This window comes from Armigeres subalbatus, chromosome 1, assembly GCF_024139115.2.
Source record: "Armigeres subalbatus isolate Guangzhou_Male chromosome 1, GZ_Asu_2, whole genome shotgun sequence".
Lineage (NCBI taxonomy): Eukaryota > Metazoa > Arthropoda > Insecta > Diptera > Culicidae > Armigeres > Armigeres subalbatus.
In genome coordinates this window covers 16,269,296-16,294,391 of record NC_085139.1, presented here as the reverse complement: position 1 = coordinate 16,294,391, position 25,096 = coordinate 16,269,296, and the positions used below count along the sequence as shown (strand labels likewise).

The window sequence follows — 25,096 nt, the reverse complement described above, 5'->3', positions numbered from 1 at the left end:
AAGTTCCCGTGGTACGGCTTGGCGGGCAGAAATTTGATTCCTGGTTAAATCTGTTTCTTCCTCATCATCTGAAGCCGCCATTCTTGGTGTGGAGCACCAAGGAGGCGCACGGTCGGCACTCACGTTTCGAAAACACTGAGTAGCCATGTGTCGATAATTGCTGTCATGCATCTGCATCTGCTGGAGTCCTAACGAAGCCATACTTATGGAGTCCTGCAGTGTAGGACAATTGACTCGACCATCCTCTTTATGCCTCTGGACCCTTGACATAACATTAATCCCGGACGAGTTTTGATGCTGAAGTGTTTCCCCAACATCAGTTAACGGTGGTAAATTGCTAATTTGAGGGCGACCAGCACTAGACAAAGCTGCATGCCTTTCAGAACCGTTCCCCTGTAGCCAGTCGGCTACCCTGTCTTCTTATTATTTATTTATTTAATCAGACTAAGGCCGAAGTGGCCTGTGCGGTATATAAGAGTCTTCTCCATTCGGCTCGGTCCATGGCTACACGTCGCCAACCACGCAGTCTACGGAGGGTTCGCAAGTCATCTTCCACCTGATCGATCCACCTTGCCCGCTGCGCACCTCGCCTTCTTGTGCCCGTCGGATCGTTGTCGAGAACCATTTTCACCGGGTTACTGTCCGACATTCTGGCTACGTGCCCGGCCCATCGCAGTCGTCCGATTTTCGCGGTGTGAACGATGGATGGTTCTCCCAACAGCTGATGCAATTCGTGGTTCATTCGCCTCCTCCACGTACCGTCCGCCATCTGCACCCCACCATAGATGGTACGCAGCACTTTCCTTTCGAAAACTCCAAGTGCGCGTTGGTCCTCCACGAGCATCGTCCAGGTCTCGTGTCCGTAGAGGACTACCGGTCTAATTAGCGTTTTGTAGATTGTCAGTTTGGTACGGCGGCGAACTCTATTCGATCGGAGCGTCTTGCGGAGTCCAAAGTACGTACGATTTCCAGCCACTATGCGTCTCCGAATTTCTCTGCTGGTGTCATTTTCGGCAGTCACCAGTGAACCCAAGTACACAAATTCTTCTACCACCTCGATTTCGTCACCACCGATGCAAACTCGCGGTGGGTGGCTCACATTGTCTTCTCTTGAACCTCTTCCTATCATGTACTTCGTCTTCGACGTGTTGATGACTAGTCCGATCCGCTTAGCTTCCCTCTTCAGTCTGATGTAGGCTTCCTCCATCTTCTCAAAGTTACGTGCCATAATATCTATGTCGTCAGCGAAGCCAAATAGCTGGACGGACTTATTGAAAATTGTACCACTCGTGTTAATCCCTGCCATTCGTATTACTCCCTCCAAAGCGATGTTGAATAGCAGACACGAAAGACCATCACCTTGCCGTAACCCTCTGCGGGTTTCGAAGGGACTCGAGAATGCCCTGAAACTCGAACTACGCACATCACCCGATCCATCGTCGCTTTGATCAACCGTGTCAGTTTATCCGGAAAACCGTGTTCGTGCATTAGCTGCCATAGCTGGTCCCGATCGATTGTATCATATGCGGCTTTGAAGTCGATGAATAGATGATGTGTGGGCACGTTGTATTCGCGGCATTTCTGCAGTACTTGGCGAATAGCGAACACCTGGTCCGTGGTGGAGCGTTCGCCCATAAAACCCGCCTGGTACTGCCCCACGAACTCCCTTGCAGTTGGTGCTAGTCGACGGCATAAAATTTGGGAGAGTACCTTGTAGGCGGCGTTCAGCAATGTGATTGCGCGGTAGTTGCTACAATCCAGCTTATCGCCCTTTTTGTGGATGGGACACACGACACCTTCCATCCACTCCAAATCTTGATAATGACCCAGTGCAGCGCTCTAGCCAGTGCCTCACCACCGTGTTTAAATAGCTCTCCTGGTAGTTGGTCAACCCCAGGGGCTTTGTTGTTCTTCAGCCGGCCAATCTCCTACTGGATTTCCTGGAGATCCGGAGCCGGTAGAATTATGTCCTGCGTGCGTTCTCCCAGGTCCATCACCATACCGCCATCTTCGTCTGCCACATCGCCATTCAGGTGTTCTTCGTAGTGCTGCCGCCACCTTTGGATCACCTCACGCTCGTTCGTAAGAAGGTTCCCGTTTATGTCCTTACACATATCAGGCTGTGGCACGTGGCCCTTACGTGAACGGTTTAACTTCTCATAGAACTTTCGTGTGTTATTAGCGCGGTACAGTTGCTCCGTTTCTTTACGGTCTCGATCTTCCTGCTGGCTGTTCCGCGCCTGTTTATATCGTGCCTCATTCGCCCTCGTGCGGTGTTGCAGCAATCTCGCCCATGCTGCATTCTTCTCTTCCACTAACTGCTCACATTCGCCGTCATACCAGTCGTTTCTCTGATCCGGGGGCACCGTGCCAAGTGCAGCGGTTGCGGTGCTACCAATGGCGGATCGAATATCTCTCCAGCCATCTTCAAGAGACGCTGCGCCTAGCTGCTCTTCCGTTGGAAGTGCCACTTCCAGCTGCTGCGCGTATTCTTGGGCTAGTCTACCATCTTGTAGCCGCCCAATGTTAAGCCGCGGCGTCCGACTTCGACGCGTGTTGTACACCGTCGAGAGTTTTGAGCGCAGGCATACTGCAACGAGGTAGTGGTCGGATTCAATATTCGCACTGCGGTAAGTGCGGACGTTCGTGATGTCGGAGAAGAATTTACCGTCGATTAGAACGTGGTCGATTTGGTTTTCCGTTTCTTGGTTAGGTGATCTCCATGTGGCTTTGTGGATATTTTTGCGGGGAAGAAGGTGCTTCGGACTACCATTCCGCGGGAGACTGCGAAGTTTATGCATCGTTGGCCGTTGTCATTCGATACGGTGTGCAGACTATCTGGTCCGATGACCGGTCTATACATTTCCTCTCTTCCTACTTGTGCGTTCATGTCACCGATGACGATTTTGACGTCCCGCAGTGGGCATCCATCGTATGTCTGCTCCAGCTGTGCGTAGAACGCTTCTTTCTCGTCGTCAGGTCTCCCTTCGTGTGGGCAGTGCACGTTGATGATGCTATAGTTGAAGAAACGGCCTTTAATCCTCAGCTTGCACATCCTTGCGTTGATTGGCTGCCACCCAATCACGCGTTGGCGCATCTTACCCAGCACTATGAAGCCGGTTCCCAGCTCGTTGGTGGTGCCACAGCTTTGGTAGAAGGTAGCCGCTCGATGCCCGCTTTTCCACACTTTCTGTCCTGTCCAGCAAATCTCCTGCAGCGCCACGACGTCGAAGTTGCGGGGATGTAATTCATCGTAGATCATCCTGTCGCAACCTGCGAAACCTAGCGACTTGCAATTCCATGTTCCAAGCTTCCAATCGTGATCCTGTATTCGTCGCCTGGGTCTTTGCCGATTATATCGAGTCGCAGTATCTCTTATATTGTTCGTAATGATTGGTTTTCTAGGCGGCTTATTGGGCCAGCGCAAACCTCCTGTCTCGTCGGAGGGCCGTCGTGTCAGGGCTGTTTAGCGTCCCACCTAACACCAGGACTTGGGCTTGTGCGCTTTGAGCGGCACACGGTCGCTTTGGTGGGGCCTACTTGCGGATACATGTAGCTTTTTATAGAGGTTTAACAGGGCCCACTGTCAAACCCCACCACATCCTAGGCAAGCCCCACAACTCGCAGATGGCCTGGGGAGGGATCGTCAAGCCCTTGGACATAGTCCCTGCTGCCTGCTACCCTGGCTTCTGGTAGTTCTATATCTGCATCAATCGATCCGCTTTCACTGGACATCTCCTTCATCAATTCATGTCGTTTCCGCAAATACTTGCAATTTCCTCTCCTCTTCTAGAATCTGCAACTCCAGCTGCAGCTGTCTCTGCTTCCTGGACCTCTGTGAGCTGGTTCTGGAACAATGACTCCCGTTATCCATTAAACCTTGTTGCTTGTTGTTTGTTGGATCCTTGTTGAAATCTGAGTCCGGAATGTTCTTTCGATTGTCCATACTAGTACGAAACGCATTACTAAAACTTGCTGGAACTGTATTTAGAGCCGACGAAATCGGCTGACTGGAACTTGATGGAACAGAGTTACACGGATCAAATTTGCAGAACGAGTCGTGTAACGTGGAGTGACGGTTGGGCGGCAACGGTGGCATATGCGAATGGGGTGGCAAAACGGTGTTTGGTAATAACGGCGGAAATAACGAGTTTGGCGAAACCATAGCATTGATGGCCGGAACGAATTTTATCGGTACTAGCTCTGAGGTAGCCGCTAGCTCTGATTGGGTTTCAATCAGAAACCCATCAGCCTAGCGATATACTCCAAAACTAGTGAAAGTGCAAATGAAAATTCTAAAAACGCTGACAAAATTTACCAAAAAAACAGGCAAAAAGCAAAACACATGTATCAACTACCAAAAAACACTACAGACAATTATCTTAGAAAGGACACTTAACGACGAACGAAACTCATGAATTCTCCCCTGAAGATGGTACTAATCAGTGCCGAAACGTAGGGACAAACATAAAATTATCGTTTTGACCGAGTTCTTGGACTGCAAAGCCGAATATAACAACATAATTACAGAATATTACAGTCGAACACTCATCTCCATATGCTTTTAGAAATAATGTTGGAAACAAAATTCTACCGACCTTTGTTAAAAATTCAGACATAAAAATTCTCCCAAATATACCGGAGTCCAAAGCATCTGATCCCTTGAATGAAGACGACACAGATTTATGACAAATCCACCAAATATCTCTGCTCTTTGCTGCTAGCAAAATAGTGTAGCACCAGTGAAAATCAAAGCGCGGGTGAGAAATGTCGCAGAGAAATTTACAACCGGTTACGGGCTTGTCTTATTACGATCTCTCATATTAGCTTCAGGGGCTCGGAATCTCAATTTGGCTTTGAGTGCATCTGTATTTAAACATATCTAAGTTAAAAAATTAGGTTGTGAAAACAAGTTCTGATTACACTTTACTAAAGAGTGCAATTTTCATATAGATTGTTGCAAAGAATGCTCGAGAAATGAACTGGATTCCGGAAATAAATCTACGGGAAAAGAACGAAGAGTAGCAAGATGTATAAACTTCGCAAGCCTTCCGTTGAAAAGTTTGGCCCGCACTCAGCTCAAGAAAAGGCAAAACTTCATTCCAAGAACGGAACGAAAATAAAAAGGAAGTATGTACACGCGGCTCCTCGCGCAGCGTAGAATAAAACTTGCCATAAATTGTGGAAACAACTGAAACTAGTTTTAATTTCCCACAGCGGTGGCTTTGTCTCACAGAAAAAGACGACGACGACGACGTATGTCTCCCTCCTGGCAAAGCGAAACAAGGAAATCATAATGTTAACAAAGCACTGTGCGAATTTATAAAAGAAAAACACACTTCTTTCGCTTATGGTTCTGCTTTTGGATGCATGTTCCAGTGCCGAGAAAAGAAAGTGAAGCGTATAGCTCCTTGATGGTGAAAAAAAGGGATTGAATAATCGCCCTAGCGAGAAAAGAAACGTCTTGGACGATCTTTCTATGTTATCAGTTTTGTTTTATTCTTTTAACTTATCAATACCAAACATGAAAGTAAAAAAATTGAATATTTTAGCAAAAACAGCTTGCTGAAATACGGAATATTGTAACCTTTCAGCGCTTAGACGAATCAGTAAAAATGGAACACCGAATGCCACATCCCGTGTATCGTACAATTCTTCCGTGTGTTTAAAAGGAGTAGCATTTTTTTATCGCTTTGGGAGAAAAAAGTTTGATGAGAAAAGTTCTGCCAGCTTGGTCGAATCACGTGTGCGGCAGCACAAAGACAGGCCGCCACACGGCGTTGACTCCCGGAATACCTTCGTCCAACACATTGCCGTTGCACCACACTGGAGGGGGACAGGGGGACTGTCTGTTTGCAACTGCTGCTGGTCCCGGAACTGCAACAACTGCCAACTTCGTGGCGCGCGGGATTCCGACTTCCGGAATAAGTTTTTAATCTATCAATTGCAGCCGCTCACACCACCGGAGCTGCGGGCTTAGATCCAAATTAGAAACCCGACCCGGCACAGCTGGTGTAAATTCCCGGATATTGCCGTAACTGGTTTGATGTTGAAATTTTAATTCTCATCATCAAAAAACTAATAACTTCACGTCCTAAAATACCAATTTGCATTCAGAGCCGCAGGCCTAATTTGGTTCATCAATTCCAGTAATTGAAACGCAAAACGCGAACTCAATCTATATTCTCATCAACACCACTCCGTACCGGAACACCGCACGTAATATTTACCTTAAATTGCTAAATATTTCATCCAATTCGGCCGGGGCGGAGCACCTCCGTCCCTTTGCTGCTGTAAGCCCAAAACAATCGCCTAATGTTCCAAATTTTCCGCACGATTTAATTCAATCTCGCCCTTGTTTGCACCCAGCGCGCGCGCCATACCGAAAGCGAAACCGGTTGACTGCGGCAACAACGGATCGGAATAGTGCGGCACATCAGTCAACAATGAAGTGGGAACGGAAAGCACCTGACATCGTTGATCATGTGGAAGGGGCGGGCGGGGGCAGGCGGGCCACCCCTCAACCCTTCGGGATTACGACCGAACTTAGCGGGATTGGGACGTACGGGAACTGATTCGCACAGGGACGTAGTCTGCATTTGCGCTGTGAAATTAATTACAGAAAAATAACAGAAAAAAAATTCAGAAATGAATTACAGAAAACAAACCCTACAGCAATCCCTACAAAACTCCAGGAGAAACCATTACCTGGATTCGGAAACAATGCGCAATCGTAATCGCGGCATGAAGGAACTCGTTCACGAAAACCGACTGCTACACCATTGAGCGTCAGCCCGAGGGATGGAATGTGTTTTTGCGGTTCGTGTGCGGGCGGTGCGGCAGGCGCACGCACCGGGGGTGCAGATAATATAGTAATCATGGCGTTGATGATGATGATGATCCCACTCTCGCACATCATATCATAACCGCACTGACTGACTGACTGTGGCTGAGTTGTAGGCCCGCTGGGACCATATAAGCCTCCGTGGCTGACGAGTTGTGTACTCAACCACTGTAGCCACACCGCTTCTGCTGATACGGTGGTAATGCTGCTCCTTGTTTCGCGATGGTGTATTCAATGAAAAATGTTAAATATTTAACTGCTAATATTGTGCTGTGAATATTTCATGTGATTTATGTCGGAAAAACCATGTCAAAGGTTCGACCGCAGCTGTCAGAGAAACAGAGCGCAGTGGTCCGCATACCGGAGCCATCGCAAGATGTATATTCCGCGTTGTGCTCGATTCGGTGTAATCCAGAGGCCGGATTATGCAAATTGTGGCATAATGCTTGGGATACTGGGCGCGGTAGGATAAATCGTTTCACTTTGAAGACAAATGTGTTGTGGTCTGTTTGGAATATGAATAATTTCTAGGTCAAGTGGTGATTTTCGATTCATAAACTTGAGTGCTAACTGGTTAGGCAACAATGCAATGGTTGCCCACGCTGACCACAATGAAAAGGATTCCAGGAATCAATGCCATTTTTTGATGATCTTTGCATTTTGAGAGCGCTGTTTACAAAGCTTAACATCGTTTAAAAAACTCACAAAATCATTAAGGTGAATCGCGTTTGAATCCAATTTCTAAACTGCATCGCCCTTTCAGGGGCATATAATTCAAAACACAAGCGATAGGCAACAGTTTTTTTTGTTTGTGCTTTGTTGTAGCATGTAGGGAAGGCAGGCATTTTCGTCTTTTCGTCCTACTCTCGAAAACCAATAAATGAGACACTTTCTTTTGCCAAACTCATCCGTACCAAATCGTAAGCTCAAGAGTAACGTTCTACGACGATGGACGGTTGCTGAGGATTCTTGGAGAATCTTGTAGATAATTCTTGTACAATCCTGTAGAGGATTCTTGTAGAATCCTGTAGAGGATTCTTGTAGAATCCTGTAGAGGATTCTTGTGAAATCTTGTAGAGGATTCTTGTAGAATCTTGTAGAGGATTTTTGTAGAATCTTGTAGAGGATTCTTGTAGAATCCTGTAGAGGATTCTTGTAGTTTCCGAAGAGGATTCTTGTAGAATCCCGTAGAGGATTCTTGTAGAATCCTGTCGAGAATTCTTGGAGAATCTTGTAGAGAATACTTGTAGCCTCCTGGAGAGGATTCTTGTAGAATCCTGTGGAGGATTCTTGTAGAATCTTGTAGAGGATTCTTGTAGAATCCTGTAGAGGATTCTTGTAGAGTCCTGTAGAGGATTCTCGTAGAAACCTGTAGATGATTCTCGTAGAAACCTGTAGAGGATTCTCGTAGAAACATGTAGAGGATTCTTGTAGAGGCTCGGAAGCCTCCTTTCAAAGGGCTCGGAAGCCTCCTTTCAAGAGGCTCGGAAGCCTCCTTTCAAGAGGCTCGGAAGCCTCCTTTCAAGAGGCTCGGAAGCCTCCTTTCAAGAGGCTCGGAAGCCTCCTTTCAAGAGGCTCGGGCCTCCTTTCAAGAGGCTCAGAAGCCTCCTTTCAAGAGGCTCAGGCCTCCTTTCAAGAGGCTCAGGCCTCCTTTCAAGAGGCTCAGAGCCTCCTTTCAAGAGGCTCAGAGCCTCCTTTCAAGAGGCTCAGAGCCTCCTTTCAAGAGGCTCGGAAGCCTCCTTTCAAGAGGCTCAGAAGCCTCCTTTCAAAGGCTCAGAAGCCTCCTTTCAAGAGGCTCAGAAGCCTCCTTTCAAGAGGCTCATAAGCCTCCTTTCAAGAGGCTCAGAAGCCTCCTTTCAAGAGGCCCAGAAGCCTCCTTTCAAGAGGCTCAGGCCTCCTTTCAAGAGGCTCGAAGCCTCCTTTCAAGAGGCTCAGAAGCCTCCTTTCAAGAGGCTCAGAAGCCTCCTTTCAAAGGCTCAGAAGCCTCCTTTCAAGAGGCTCAGAAGCCTCCTTTCAAGAGGCTCAGAACCCTCCTTTCAAGAGGCTCAGAGCCTCCTTTCAAGAGGCTCAGAAGCCTCCTTTCAAGAGGCTCAGGAAGCCTCCTTTCAAGAGGCTCAGAAGCCTCCTTTCAAGAGGCTCAGAAGCCTCCTTTCAAGAGCTCAGAAGCCTCCTTTCAAGAGGCTCAGAAGCCTCCTTTCAAGAGGCTCAAGCCTCCTTTCAAGAGGCTCAGAAGCCTCCTTTCAAGAGGCTCAGAAGCCTCCTTTCAAGAGGCTCAGGCCTCCTTTCAAGAGGCTCAGAAGCCTCCTTTCAAGAGGCTCAGAAGCCTCCTTTCCAAGAGGCTCAGAAGCCTCCTTTCAAGAGGCTCAAGCCTCCTTTCAAGAGGCTCAGAAGCCTCCTTTCAAGAGGCTCAAGCCTCCTTTCAAGAGGCTCAGAAGCCTCCTTTCAAGAGGCTCAGAAGCCTCCTTTCAAGAGGCTCAGAGCCTCCTTTCAAGAGGCTCAGGCCTCCTTTCAAGAGGCTCAGAAGCCTCCTTTCAAGAGGCTCAGGCCTCCTTTCAAGAGGCTCAGGAAGCCTCCTTTCAAGAGGCTCAGAGCCTCCTTTCAAGAGGCTCAGGCCTCCTTTCAAGAGGCTCAGAAGCCTCCTTTCAAGAGGCTCAGGCCTCCTTTCAAGAGGCTCAGAAGCCTCCTTTCAAGAGGCTCAGAGCCTCCTTTCAAGAGGCTCAGGCCTCCTTTCAAGAGGCTCAGAGCCTCCTTTCAAGAGGCTCAGAGCCTCCTTTCAAGAGGCTCAGAAGCCTCCTTTCAAGAGGCTCAGAAGCCTCCTTTCAAGAGCTCAGAGCCTCCTTTCAAGAGGCTCAGAAGCCTCCTTTCAAGAGGCTCAGAAGCCTCCTTTCAAGAGGCTCAGAGCCTCCTTTCAAGAGGCTCAGAGCCTCCTTTCAAGAGGCTCAGAAGCCTCCTTTCAAGAGGCTCAGAGCCTCCTTTCAAGAGGCTCAGAAGCCTCCTTTCAAGAGGCTCAGGAAGCCTCCTTTCAAGAGGCTCAGAGCCTCCTTTCAAGAGGCTCAGAGCCTCCTTTCAAGAGGCTCAGAAGCCTCCTTTCAAGAGGCTCAGAAGCCTCCTTTCAAGAGGCTCAGAAGCCTCCTTTCAAGAGGCTCAGAAGCCTCCTTTCAAGAGGCTCAGAAGCCTCCTTTCAAGAGGCTCAGAAGCCTCCTTTCAAGAGGCTCAGAAGCCTCCTTCTAAGAGGCTCGGAAGCTTCCTTCAAGAGGCTCAGCCTCCTTTCAAGAGGCTCAGAAGCCTCCTTTCAAGAGGCTCAGAAGCCTCCTTTCAAGAGGCTCAGGCCTCCTTTCAAGAGGCTCAGAAGCCTCCTTTCAAGAGGCTCAGAAGCCTCCTTTCAAGAGGCTCCGGAAGCCTCCTTTCAAGAGGCTCAGGAAGCCTCCTTTCAAGAGGCTCAGAAGCCTCCTTTCAAGAGGCTCAGGCCTCCTTTCAAGAGGCTCAGAGCCTCCTTTCAAGAGGCTCAGGAAGCCTCCTTTCAAGAGGCTCAGGCCTCCTTTCAAGAGGCTCAGGCCTCCTTTCAAGAGGCTCAGAAGCCTCCTTTCAAGAGGCTCCAGAAGCCTCCTTTCAAGAGGCTCAGAGCCTCCTTTCAAGAGGCTCAGGCCTCCTTTCAAGAGGCTCAGAAGCCTCCTTTCAAGAGGCTCAGAGCCTCCTTTCAAGAGGCTCAGAAGCCTCCTTTCAAGAGGCTCAGAGCCTCCTTTCAAGAGGCTCAGAAGCCTCCTTTCAAGAGGCTCAGAAGCCTCCTTTCAAGAGAGCTCAAGCCTCCTTTCAAGAGGCTCAGAAGCCTCCTTTCAAGAGGCTCAGAAGCCTCCTTTCAAGAGGCTCAGAAGCCTCCTTTCAAGAGGCTCAGAGCCTCCTTTCAAGAGGCTCAGAAGCCTCCTTTCAAGAGGCTCAGAAGCCTCCTTTCAAGAGCTCAAGCCTCCTTTCAAGAGGCTCAAGCCTCCTTTCAAGAGGCTCAGAAGCCTCCTTTCAAGAGGCTCAGAAGCCTCCTTTCAAGAGGCTCAGAAGCCTCCTTTCAAGAGGCTCAAGCCTCCTTTCAAGAGGCTCAGAGCCTCCTTTCAAGAGCTCAGGCCTCCTTTCAAGAGGCTCAGAGCCTCCTTTCAAGAGGCTCAGAAGCCGCCTTACAAGAGGCACAGAAGCCTCTGTTGAAGAGGCTCAGGAGCCTACGATCAAGAGGCTCAGAAGCCTACTTTCAAGAGGCTCAGAAGCCTCCTTTCAAGAGGCTCAGAAGCCTCCTTTCAAGAGGCTCAGAAGCCTCCTTTCAAGAGGCTCAGAAGCCTCCTTTCAAGAGGCTCAGAGCCTCCTTCAAGAGGCTCAGAGCCTCCTTTCAAGAGGCTCAGGCCTCCTTTCAAGAGGCTCCAGAAGCCTCCTTTCAAGAGGCTCAGAAGCCTCCTTTCAAGAGGCTCAGGCCTCCTTTCAAGAGGCTCAGAAGCCTCCTTTCAAGAGGCTCAGAAGCCTCCTTTCAAGAGGCTCAGGCCTCCTTTCAAGAGGCTCAGAAGCCTCCTTTCAAGAGGCTCAGAAGCCTCCTTTCAAGAGGCTCAGAAGCCTCCTTTCAAGAGGCTCAAGCCTCCTTTCAAGAGGCTCAGAAGCCTCCTTTCAAGAGGCTCCAGGCCTCCCTCCTTTCAAGAGGCTCAGAGCCTCCTTTCAAGAGGCTCAGAAGCCTCCTTTCAAGAGGCTCAGAAGCCTCCTTTCAAGAGGCTCAGAAGCCTCCTTTCAAGAGGCTCAGGAAGCCTCCTTTCAAGAGAGCTCAGAAGCCTCCTTTCAAGAGGCTCAGAAGCCTCCTTTCAAGAGGCCTCAAGCCTCCTTTCAAGAGGCTCAGAAGCCTCCTTTCAAGAGGCTCAGAAGCCTCCTTTCAAGAAGGCTCAGACGCCTCCTTTCAAGAGGCTCAGACGCCTCCTTTCAAGAGGCTCAGACGCCTCCTTTCAAGAGGCTCAGACGCCTCCTTTCAAGAGGCTCAGACGCCTCCTTTCAAGAGCTCAGACGCCTCCTTTCAAGAGGCTCAGACGCCTCCTTTCAAGAGGCCTCAGACGCCTCCTTTCAAGAGGCCTCAGACGCCTCCTTTCAAGAGGCTCAGACGCCTCCTTTCAAGAGGCTCAGACGCCTCCTTTCAAGAGGCTCAGACGCCTCCTTTCAAGAGGCCTCAGACGCCTCCTTTCAAGAGGCCTCAGACGCCTCCTTTCAAGAGAGCTCAGACGCCTCCTTTCAAGAGGCTCAGACGCCTCCCTTTCAAGAGGCTCAGACGCCTCCTTTCAAGAAAACTCAGACGCCTCCTTTCAAGAGGCTCAGACGCCTCCTTTCAAGAGGCTCAGACGCCTCCTTTCAAGAGGCTCAGACGCCTCCTTTCAAGAGGCTCAGACGCCTCCTTTCAAGAGGCCTCAGACGCCTCCTTTCAAGAGGCTCAGACGCCTCCTTTCAAGAGCTCAGACGCCTCCTTTCAAGAGGCTCAGACGCCTCCTTTCAAGAGGCTCAGACGCCTCCTTTCAAGAGGCTCAGACGCCTCCTTTCAAGAGGCTCAGACGCCTCCTTTCAAGAGGCCTCAGACGCCTCCTTTCAAGAGGCTCAGACGCCTCCTTTCAAGAGGCTCAGACGCCTCCTTTCAAGAGGCCTCAGACGCCTCCTTTCAAGAGGCTCAGACGCCTCCTTTCAAGAGGCTCGGACGCCTCCTTTCAAGAGGCTCGGACGCCTCCTTTCAAGAGGCTCGGACGCCTCCTTTCAAGAGGCTCGGACGCCTCCTTTCAAGAGGCTCGGAAGCCTCCTTTCAAGAGGCTCGGACGCCTCCTTTCAAGAGGCTCGGAACCCATCTTTCAAGAGGCTCGGAAGCCTCCTTTCAAGAGGCTCGGAAGCCTCCTTTCAAGATGCTTGGAAACCTCCTTTCAAGAGGCTTGGAAGCCTCATTTTAAGAGGCTCGGAAGCCTTCTTTCAAGAGGATAGGAATTCTCGAAAGCCTCCTTTCAAGAATCTCAGAAACCTAGAGCAGATTGAAACGAAGTTTCGTGATATTTTTTTAATAGAAAATTAATACCCACGATGACAAAATTTACTTAAGTGCATGGATTTGATTTAATTCATGCGGTCCTGTTAATGACCGGTGAAGGAAATTGATTCTAAGCATGACATGGCCATCGAAGTTCAAATTTTCGATCCCAACGAGAAACGTGGAACTTTCAATAAAACTTTGTTCGCTCATCGTGCCTCAGCAAAAACAGTTTTGATAACGATCTTTTATTTCTTCTCCAGTCTCATGGTTCATTAACGAATCATCCAAAATGCGGTTTTAAATGGCAAAAATGTGGAATCGATTAATTTAAATCACGGATAATGATAACAAATTCTCCTTTTCTATGCATTACTATTAGGAGCATGACGCAGTCAACGATTATTCCACGAATCCATCTTCCCACCTTGTCGAAAGGCTTGTTTTCGATTTATTCTTTTCATGACCCTCTTCAGTCCCATCATTCAGCCCCGACTTCACTCTCTTTCATCCTCGGTGACACAAAGCACCATTTTGATTAATTTGTATTTACTTCTGACACGCTCCCGTGGGTGTCATTCGTCACAGACTCGTTTGTAGTCGGTTCTTGCCGCCCTGCTCCCGTCGATCCGTTTCCATCAACACGAAAAACTCTTTCCCGGTATCCCGCCGTTACGCCCACCACCCGCAGCCAAGTGGAGGACGTGAGGAAAATTTTGATAATTAAAATTTAATTAGAGAAGCCATGTTTCGTGTAGTGGCTCGACATTAGGGAAAATAGGCTGCTGCCACCGCCGCCACCGTCGTGTCGTCGCGCCATCCACTCGGTACGAAATCTAATCAAAAGCTTCCGAGAGAACAATCGTGTGCCCTTTTTCCCCCAGCCGCCGCCACCGCTTTTCCGCATCCCTCCGACCGTAATGTTCTCCATTGTATCTGTTCCCGGTTTTAACGTGTCTAATCACGACAACTAGCGATAGACCTTTTCCACCATGGTCCTTTTCATCCACCACCGGCGCACCGTCTCGACGTGGCCCATGGCATTCAAATCAAATTGGTAATAAATCATGCCGTGATTATTGTTTTATGTAACTAATAAATCACGACCAGCGAAATTAATATTTTCACTCGATGGCAGTCTGCAACGTAGATTGGCGGACGGATCTTTCGGGGTTTATATTTTCACGTGGCCGAGGGCAGGCTTTGACATTTTGGAACGTTTCAATCATAGACATTCGATTATGTAATTCTTGTGGTTCATCAAAGCTTAGTTTTGCGAGATTTTCTCGCATCCATAAGGAACATTGCTTCGGTATGTACCTGAGCTAATGTCGATGTCATTCATTGATCACGTCGTCGGTCTTCATCGCCCTGGAGCCAGAAACTCCTAAAAAAATCGCTACCACCGTCGCCGCATCGAAAGACCATCGGCATTGCGTCTATTCAGCACTTATTGGCATCCCTCTCATCACGTCACGTCGTCGTCGACTTGCTGCTACTGGGGTATAGCATTCTTGCATTTGCGAACCGAACGAGACAAGTTATTGTATTTGCAAAAGTTGATGATGTTGTTTATTATTCATAACACGCAAGTAAACTGCTAAATCTGCTCCGTCGCGTCGACGTCCTTTGGCATTCTGGAAGTCCACTCTGGCGGGAGAGCAGTTTACTTTAGTTTCCATTTGCCGTGGCACCCATAGGTTTGGATGTCATCTCTTCAGGGAACATTCATTCAAGGATTTTATTGTGGAGCCAATGGTACCGAACACAGTTTAAGATTTTTTTTAAAGAACTATTGATTCTGATTACAATCAGATTCAGACCAGAACAAATTAAGATACATTTCCAATCAGATGCACATTAAGTAGATTCAGATCGTATTCAGATCAGATTCAGCTCAAATTCAGATAGGATTCAGATCAGATTCAGATCTGATTCAGATCAGATTCAGATCAGATTCAGATCAGATTCAGATCAGATTCAGATTAGATTCAGATCAGATTCAGATCAGATTCAGATCAGATTCAGATCAGATTCAGATCAGATTCAGATCAGATTCAGCTCAAATTCAGATAGGATTCAGATCAGATTCAGATCAGATTCAGATCAGATTCAGATCAGATTCAGATCAGATTCGGATCAGATTCAGATCTGATTCAGATCAGATTCAGATCAGATTCAGATCAGATTCAGATCAGATTCAGATCAGATTCAGATCAGATTCAGATCAGATACATATCAGTTTCAGATCAGATTCAGATCAGATTCAGATCAGATTCAGATCAGATTCAGATCAGATTCAGATCAGATTCAGATCAGATTCAGATCAGATTCAGATCAGATTCAAATCAGATTCAGATCAGATTCAAATTAGACTCAGATGTAGGGCCTGGTGGATGATTTTTTTTTTCATCTGATATACAAACAGCACATCTCTAATTCACTCCAAACTTCAATCCAACAAGTCCTTCCGCTCTTAATTGCTTTATTTGAATGTCAATTTGTTCAATGGTACCTGTCCAAATATAAGCCGAACCATTTAACGGTAACCACACGGTTCGTGTCTGAAAAAAAGAAAACAAAACAAACCCCAATCCCGTCATCTTAGTAGGCACATGCGTCCATCCCAGTAGCCAAGTTAATTACTGTAGTCGTCAGGCAGGCAGCACAGTCAGCCAGTCAGTCATTCCACCAGTCAGTGATTCAGTCACGCTTGTTAGAGACAACAAGAGCACGTTCCTAACAGGGCACAGCGCAAAAAGACAAACAAACAGAAGAACAGAACACAGAACATAAACAAAGGCAGTCGTCACTTGACTGTGCTCGGCGGCCTTCAGATGCTTGTTTCTGGGGGAATGGGAAGCCTACACAGCAAAGACGGCCACATAAGGTCGTGCGGATCGGTTCAGTGGGAAGGGTGACACGAAGACAGAGACAGAGTCAGTGTAGTCAGTGAGTTCAACACCGGAACACAAAAACGAACAGAAACGGGTTACACGAAACGGTAACGACAATGGCACAACTGGACAATTTTCATTCAGTGGGAGACACCAACGGTGACTTTTGTTTAAGAAAGGGAAAGGGTGGGACTTGCACCGCTTTGTTCATTTTCGGTAAACAGTGGCACCGGATTTTACCGAGGGGATTTTTTTCGTTCTTATTGAATTTGTTCCATCGTTTATCGTTTCGTTCGTGGGAAAGGGAGGAGTCGCGTGAGGGAAGTGGGGATAGTTTACGAGTCCGGGAGATAGAAAATCGACTATCAACACAACAGGAAGGAAAAACTACTTACATTCTGCCTTGGTAGCCGGGGGTTTTCTGGTGGCCCAGTTTGTCCTAATGGATCTCGATCCGAGCCATTGTCCATTCATGGCAGCAATTGCATTCTCCGCTTCCTGTTGAGAGAAGAGAGAAAGGAGGGAAAGCTTGCAGTAATCCATCTTTGGTGCGGCTGGACGGTTCTTACGGTTGCAAATATGATTGATGTAATGTATTATTACGAACATATCTCGCTTAAGTCATGATTAAACCTATTTCCGGAGTTATCAACGTGACGTCAATTACGAATGCGATTTTTTTGGTTCTCTCAAGCCTAAGAACGGTAAAACGGTTCTAAGCTTGCGACATAACGAAAGTGAGATGAAAAGTTTGTATAGCATCACAAAAGCTGATGACCCGACACTTGACACTATGCAGGCTACCAACCAATGGCACAGCCCGAGCACTCTCTTCCTGCACCCCGCGGAGGTGTATGTGGAGGTGTGTAGGCGTGTGTGTATGTGCAGTGTAAGTGTGCGACGCTCCAAGGGGCGAGATGATCCCCATTCTTCTCGGCATTTAATATTAAAGTGCACCGCTCATCTAGTCATCATCGCATCGTATAGTTATGGTCGTCATGGTGGCAGGCAGCGGACTCACAACGACTATGCTTCCTACGACAGCGACGACTTTGCGGAACGGATGGGGTGCCGCCGCCGTCTACTACGTTTGCTGTTGGTTCGTTATTGAGAGCGCTCCTGCTGCGTGTCAAACACGGCCATCATCGCAGTAGAAATAGAGGGCTCGGGCAGCCGGCCGTGTGCGAACGAGGCACCGTTGTCGGTTAGTGTGGCAACCCAGATTGAAGATGGCGCAAAAAGTGACAATATTGTGACAAATTCTTTTCCCGGAAAGTGCTGGCTCGTTGCTCCCCAGCGTGTGGCAGGGGGTGCGGCGGGCCCACGGTTGGCGAATATGTGTTTGCCGGCATGGGACAAAACGGTTTTCGGTTTTGTGACCGTGGTTGTAAGGGTTTTCCGGGAAATTGAGTTATAATGGCAGATCTGCTGGTTTACTACGGACTCCGATCCGAGAAGGCGCCGCTACAATGACTAGACCATTCATGGTTGGCCGATTTTGGCACAAGGGTTCCAGGAATTGGTGGAACTTTTCATGGAAGCGAGGGCTTCCGATGTAGTCACAGAAGGGTTGTAGATTGACGATAACAAATGTTGGCTGTTAGGATTTAGTTGCTATTAATTTACGGTGGTTTATTTTGTTGAATGGAACGGATATGCTTTATATGGTTAATGAATATTTGCAAGGTAATAATTGTAATCATCAATACTCCAACGCTGGCTTCATCTTGCTATTAATTAGTATCGGATTTATCTCCTGCCGTCATACGCATATTTGTCCTATGTTTGCTGGGATTCCATATATACATGGGACATGTACTGCCGCTAACCGCAAGTCAGACTTAACTGTATATGGGCGCCATATACAGATAAGGCTGACTTGCGGTTAGCGGAAGTGTAGGACATGTAGGAGTTATTCTACACAAGCTCGCCCTCAGCCGAATAGTCTACAGAAGGTTCTCTAATTTTATTTCACCCAATCACGGTGTCGTTTAATGCATTTGCCTACATCAATACCAAATTTCCAAAAAGAATTATCTGTTTTTGTAATCAAAGATTCAAACGTAGATTTGTCGAATCTAAGAGCACTCCCACGCAAACCAACAGCATCAACACATAGGCGAAGACGTCGGGTACCTGTTGATGGTGTTAGTTTGCGTGGGAGTGCTCTCAGATTCGACAAATCGGCGTTTGAACCTTTGTTCACAAAAGCAGATAAGTGATTTGAAGATAAGCAGATAAGCAGATTTGAAAATTTGGTATTGACATCTCCGTTCTATAATAGGGTATGTGTTGCATTTTCCATCTTCATATTCATCTCATCACAAAACAAAGAAATGCAGCACCAATCTCGTCGCTTCTTTTTGCTAACATGCGTGCCCACTGCTGACAAAATCATAAGAACAATTTAAATTCCTTTTCAGTGATTTGTATTTGATGGGATGAACATGGGTGCTATGAGATGAAGTGCCTAACAGTTCTTCTAGATATCATTTGTATACAGATGGCGGTAATTGCTTTAAACTAGACCTGTGCGCCGATCCCATCATTGATCGTGAAAGTCATGGCGGCGCACCGTTGGCCTCTATCGGCGGCGGCGTGTACCGGCGTGGACAAGTAAGTCGATGACAAATATGATTAGCACTTTACAAATGAGTCGCTTTTAACCCGGGTTTATTCATCCTGCGGATGGCAGATTATAATACAATCCTGTATAAAATTTTGGCATTTGGCAAAAAAAAAATCGCACCAACAAACAAATCTTTTGATTATTATATAAAATCTTGGCATATAGAAAAAACCTTGGAGATTAGGTTTTATTACAAAAAAATATAAGATTTCAATACAATTATTCAAAGTAGGGGAAATGACGGCTTTGGCAGGTTTTGTTCTATTATTGTCAGAGGGGTTTTTGTTGGCCAAATTTTATGAAATTTGGCCACAATATTTTTTGATATGCACAGAATATTTAGGCCAAATTTTAGCATAATTGGTTATATAAAACCCCCCGACAATAATAGAACAAAACCTGCCAAAGCCGTCATTTCACCTACTTTGAAAAATTGTATTGAAATCTTATATTTTTTTTGTATTAAAACCTTGGAGATTGTGTGGGGCGAGACAGCCCTGTTGTATACCACTCTATATTATATGCTGTTTATGCCGTCTTGGTGTTGGTGACGAGTAAGCAGCCAAGCATCGTTCTCTCCAGTCAGAGTCCAACAGTGATCCGAGTAAGGCGATACCTTCACCGAGTGCAATAATGCGCAATGGGTGATTTCCTGGCGCAGCAGCAAGCTACACATTTGGCGACAGTGGCAGGTTTTACTGCTCATTTTTTGTTAGTATCAAGTGGAATAATGTTAAAACTAATGTGCCTGATAAAAATACTGCGTCATGGAAATCCCCCACTGCGCAATCTCAGAAGAAAAGGTAAATTCCTGAACCAAGAAGGGTGTTTGCCTTTTGCAGTGTTTACGTGGGGACCGGTGCTCCAAATTGAGAGAGACACGATTGCGTAAGTAAGTAAAACGGAGAAGATTCGAAATTGTTTGCGTGTCTTGAGTACCGCAATGTCGTGTTTGGCCAAAAAAAAAGATGAAATGATTGGCGAGTTTTGAGGACTGCAATGGTGAGTTTGGAGGACCGCCAAGAAAAAATGAATTGTTTTGCGAGTTTTGAGGACCGCAATGGCGTGTTTGGAGGACCGCCAAGAAAAGATGAAATGATTGGCGAGTTTGGAGGACCGCAATGGCGAGTTTGGAGGACCGCCAAGAAAAGATGAATTGTTTTGCGAGTTTTGAGGACCGCAATGGCGTGTTTGGAGGACCGCCAAGAAAAGATGAATTGTTTCGCGTGTTTTGAGGACCGCAATGGCGAATTTGAAGGACCGCCAAGTAAAGATGAAAGAAAATGATGAAATAATGTATTGCAAGTTTTGAGGACCGCAATGGCGTGTTTGGAGGACCGCCAAGAAAAGTTGAAATGACTGGCGAGTTTTGAGGACCGCAATAACGTGTTTAGAGGACCATCAAATAAAGATGGAATGATGTGCGAGTTTTGAGGACCGCAATGGCGTGTTGGGAGCACCGCCTAGTAAAGATGATTTTTTTTGCGGGTTTTGAGGGCCGCTACGACATGTTGGGAAGACCACCAAGTAGAGATGAAATCATTTGCATATTTGAAGAATTGCTGTGGCATGTTTGGAGAACCGTCAAGTAAAGATGAAAGAATTTGCGTGTTTTAGTACCGCAATGGCGTGTTTAGTGAACAGCCAAGTAAAGATTAAATGATTTGCGTGTTTTGAAGACCGCCAGGCAAAGTAAAAATGATTAGCGTCGTCGAGTCTATGAGACACTGAAGACGACCACACAGTTGTGTTCGAAATACGTATCTGCAAAGATATCGAAATAATTGGTGGAATTAAATGGAGTTACTTAACTCGTCTTAGACGGTTGATGATTAGCGTGTTTTAAGGACCATAATGGCGTATTGGTATGCTCGCTAAGTGAAGCTTGAATGATTTGCGTGTGAAAGAACTGAAATGTCGTGTTAGGTGGACCGCCAAAACAAGTTGAGATTTTTTACGTGTTTTAAGAACCGTAATGGCGTGTTGGGAAGACCGCCAAGTAAAGTTGGAATGGTATGCGAGTTATAATGACAGTCAGATAAATTGAATAGCTGAAGGTTTGCGAGTTGGAACACAGTTCAAAACATGTCGTGGGCGATTTGAAAGGTCCGTTCATAGTTGAAATGGTTTGATGACGAAAAACACAATGGTGTGTTAAAAGCTAGAAAACACAAAGCAAGTTTCTGAGGAAACAACAATGGGGCGTTGATCCTAAAGTATCATGCTATGCTTTAACCGAGGTTTTGACAAGGCAAGTAATTTGATCATTTCAGTAAAATTCATTTGACTTGCCAAAGGTTGAACATGTTCAACTTTCTTTTCGTGCAAGTGAGTTGAACGGAGGAGTTTAGACGTTCAAGTCAAGCGACTTTCTCAATTCACTTGCGTAATCTAAGCTTAGTTCAAGATTATCAATGACTTACCTGGTCACGTATCAAATATCTAGTGTACCTCAGCCTAGCAGCCAAAGTACCAGTACCATAAGTACCAAATCGATGTTGGTGATAAAACAAAACACACACTACAATATAATCCATAATAATCTGCCAAATTCAGCTTATTGTAACATGGTTCTACTGAACCACCGAATAAAAAATGCGAATTAAAAAAAACTGAAAAGGCACGTTGTAAGAAAGTAATATTGAAGTTGTGGATGCCGCAATGACGCTTTTGAAGAGCCTTGATTTCAAATTGCAAAATAAAGTAATGTTTAGCAATTGTGATATCCCATCTATGGCTCTGCATTTCAACTTCGTATTCTATAAGCAGTGGCAATCCTACGTTTTTGCTCACAAGGCTAACTGGAGACCCCAACTTGGTGCAGCTAATATCGAATGTTAGGAATAATATTGAATGTATCTCCAACCATGGTGGTTAAATAATACCCAGATCCCTGCCCAGATCTTAATATTGGAGTCCTAATGTTTTGGAAAACTTGCTCGCAAATTTGAAGAAATGGATTATGCTTGAGTTTCAATTCAATGCGAAATCACGATGTTTCGCACAAAAGCGAATAGAATTAGTCGATGTTCTTGTCTTATGAGAAGAACACTGTATTAACAAAATAGAGCCTGAGCATGATAACCTTACATGTCGTAGTTGCTACTCCGAGTTTTACCAGAACAATCGCAATTGCATAGAGAGCCAATGGCTAGGGCATGGGATTTGCACTGAGCACCTCAATGTGCTCAGTTCAAAAGCTCTAGGGGGGTTAACAAACGGCGCTGGTCACGTCCTTTCGGGCTACCGTAGATGTAAAGGTATTGATAAAAGATGCAGTCACTCCGCCACATTGTAAACCAAGAACACTTCTGCACTCGCCACGAGAATATTATTGGAATCTAGGGGATAGGTTCTATGGAAGAGGCTCATCTTGATTAACAGGTTGTAATATATGCCAAAACGAGCTTTCTTTCGCTCTTTTCGATTTCTAACAGTTACGGCTAGAATTAGTCAAGTTGTAGATAAAGAATAGAAGATGGAGCCGGTATTCAGTCTATTTCTAATCTTAACGATTGCTAAAACATGAGAAATATATGGAGAGAAAAAAGTAGGAGAATTGAACTTGGGATTGATCCCACGACCAGCTGCGTATGAGGCAAAAGTAATTATCATATGATTACCTTCCCTTACATGTTATGAGCACACTACAGAATAGAATACTAAAAATAAATCTGTATCGTTTTGTTATGTTCGTTTGCTATGGCATTTAATGCACGAATGTGAACTTTCGGATAAACTAACAAGATTAGTTAAGGCGACATTTGGAAAGGTGAAAAACGAGTATTTCAAATTACACGAACGCTTTCGATCCTTTCGAAAACATTCAGAGAGTTACGCTTTGGTATGGAATAACTCTATTAGTATGATTCGTATAAGGACCGTTTAGCAATGTCGGAATTGGTGCTTTGACACGGAACGACAAGATAGAGAAAACCTGATACAGTCATGACCACCTGGAAAACGATGAACATGACAGGAAAAGACATAAAAGAAGACAATGTAGCTGCACCATGAGTTTGCATAGATGGTGATGCCAGTCTTGTCTTGAGATGTATTTATCATTCAGATACAGTTTCAATAAAAAAGAATTTGATATTTCGCTAGCTCTGATGCTCCCTAAAATTTCGCGTCAAATTTGATCTGCACTCAGAATATGGCACATATAGTGATGTCGATCACTATTTTTAAAGAATGTGCGTGTGATTGAATAACGAAAAAAAAGAGCGGATAATAAATGAAGAATTTGCTTATGTGCTATATGTGGCCAATAATTTTGCTTGTGTAAGGAATGAAGGCTTTTGAACGAATGCGAAGATGCACAAGATAGTGGTGCACTGCTAGCGTGTTTTGTCGATGCGAGATAGCTGGTGTTTATACCATCATAACATGCAAGATATAGGCTAGAAACCCAACTTCGGACGAATTGCGTTAGATTCTCATAAAATTGCACTAAAAAATGCATAATTTAGTTTGACAGATCAAACTCCGAGAGAAAGTTCGTTTCAGAAGAAGTTCGGAGCTGAAACTAGGGCGGTTATTGTGTTCGCGTATTTTGTTTGACTGCAGATCTACGGAATCAATACCAGCGATGACAGATCCAGTCAATTTATTTGTTTCGCGGGTGACATGGACATTGTCGGCTGAACATTTGCAAAAGTGACAGAACTGTACACCTACCTGAAACGTGAAGCAACAAAACTTGGACTGGTGGTGAATGCATCGTAAAAATACATGCTTGTGGGCGGAACCGAGTGCGACAGGGCCCGCCTGGGAAGCAGTGTTACGATAGACGGGGATACCTTCGAGGTGGTCTAGGTATTCGTCTAGCTTGGATCCTTGCTAACGGCTGATAACAATGTTAGTCGTGAAATACGAAGGCGTATCATCTGTGGAAGTCGGGCCTAATACGGGCTCCAGAAGAAACTGCGGTCAAAAAATATTCACCACCGCACCACCATGTGACATGGACAAGACGCTGATAAGACCGGTAGTCCTCTATGGATATGAAACATGGACAATGCTCGAGGAGGACTTGCAAGTACTCGGATTATTCGAGAGACGGGTGCTTAGGACCATCTTTGACGGTGTGCAAGAAGACGTTGTGTGGCGGCGAAGAATGAACCACGAGCTCGCCCAGCTCTACGGCGAAACCAGTATCCAGAAGGTAGCTAAAGCCGCAAGGGTACGATGGCAGGAACCCTGCAAATATGGTGTTCGCTTCCGATCCGGCAGGAATGAGACGGCGTAGAGCACAGCGGGCGAGGTAGGCAGACCAGGTGCAGGCCTCAAACCGTGTATTGTAGCGTTCAAATTGTTGATTCAGTGTTGTCTGTTCTGAACATTTAAACTGAATAAATGAAATGAATGAACCAGCGACGAAATTCGGAGACGCATCTGTAGGGATTGAGACGGGTATGGTAAATGACATAAACCGAATAAAGGGCATATATATTAGCCATTAACATTAGCCCTAGATGGGAAAGTGACAGATGAGAGAGTGGAATATTTGGTGGTTAGGTCGTTGAGTTGATGTGCTTCGCTCAGCAGCTGGAGATTGACGTGCCAAAATTGTAGTAGAAAATCGTACTTACAACCACCTACAAAGTGCGATGGCCCTCTATGGGTTGAAGACCAGGAAGACCAACGTACAAATTGAATCTTGGCGCATATGAATGAGGTGAATGAACAGCCGTTGGAGGAAACTTCATCTATTCAAACCGGAAGTATCTGTTCGTTGCCTGAATATAAGACAATATTCCGTAGAAAATGGTTTTCGATTTCCTTGGCCTTTGAATGGTGCCTTCGGCAAATAAATCTTTGTAGTGGTATTTTACCGAGTGTTTAATTAAATATAAGCTCAATAATACATTTACAATAAAAGAGAAAACCAAGGACAAGTTATAATTGCAAGAGACTAATAAAAAAAAGCCGGAGAGAAAGGGGGATGTGTGGGGCGAGACAGCCCTGTTGTATACCACTCTATATTATATGCTGTTTATGCCGTCTTGGTGTTGGTGACGAGTAAGCAGCCAAGCATCGTTCTCTCCAGTCAGAGTCCAACAGTGATCCGAGTAAGGCGATACCTTCACCGAGTGCAATAATGCGCAATGGGTGATTTCCTGGCGCAGCAGCAAGCTACACAGAGATTTCGATATGCCAAGATTTTATATAATAATCAATTCATTCATTTATTTAGTCTACATCTATACAGATAACACTGAATCAACAATTTGACGCCACAATACACGGTTCGAGGCCGCATCTCTCCATCCTCGAATACGCCCCACGCTCGCCAAGTCGTTCTGCACCTGGTCTGCCCATCTCGCTCGCTGCGCTCCACGTCGTCTCGTACCTGCCAGATCGGAAGCGAACACCATCTTTGCAGGGTTGCTGTCCGGCATTCTTGCAACATGCCCTGCCCATCGTACCCTTCCGGATTTAGCTACCTTCTGGATACTGGGTTCGCCGTAGAGCTGAGCGAGCTCATGGTTCATTCTTCGCCGCCACACACCGTCTTCTTGTACACCGCCAAAGATGGTCCTAAGCACCCGTCTCTCGAATACTCCGAGTGCTTGCAAGTCCTCCTCGAGCATTTTCCATGTTTCATGTCCGTAGAGGACTACCGGTCTTATTAACGTCTTGTACATGACACATTTGGTGCGGTGGCGAATCTTTTTCGACCGCAGTTTCTTCTGGAGCCCGTAGTA

General features: G+C 46.2%; 1 protein-coding gene across 2 annotated transcripts in view; it reads right to left on the bottom strand.

Annotated features, from left to right (window-relative positions):
- Nucleotides 1–25,096, bottom strand: part of LOC134222164 (cytotoxic granule associated RNA binding protein TIA1) — a 900,771-nt gene that overhangs the window by 122,728 nt on the left and 752,947 nt on the right. For both annotated transcript variants that reach the window (XM_062701311.1, XM_062701315.1), the window contains one exon: nucleotides 16,153–16,255. In XM_062701311.1, the coding sequence (XP_062557295.1) occupies nucleotides 16,153–16,255 (103 nt within the window). The remainder of the gene's footprint in view (nucleotides 1–16,152; nucleotides 16,256–25,096) is intronic.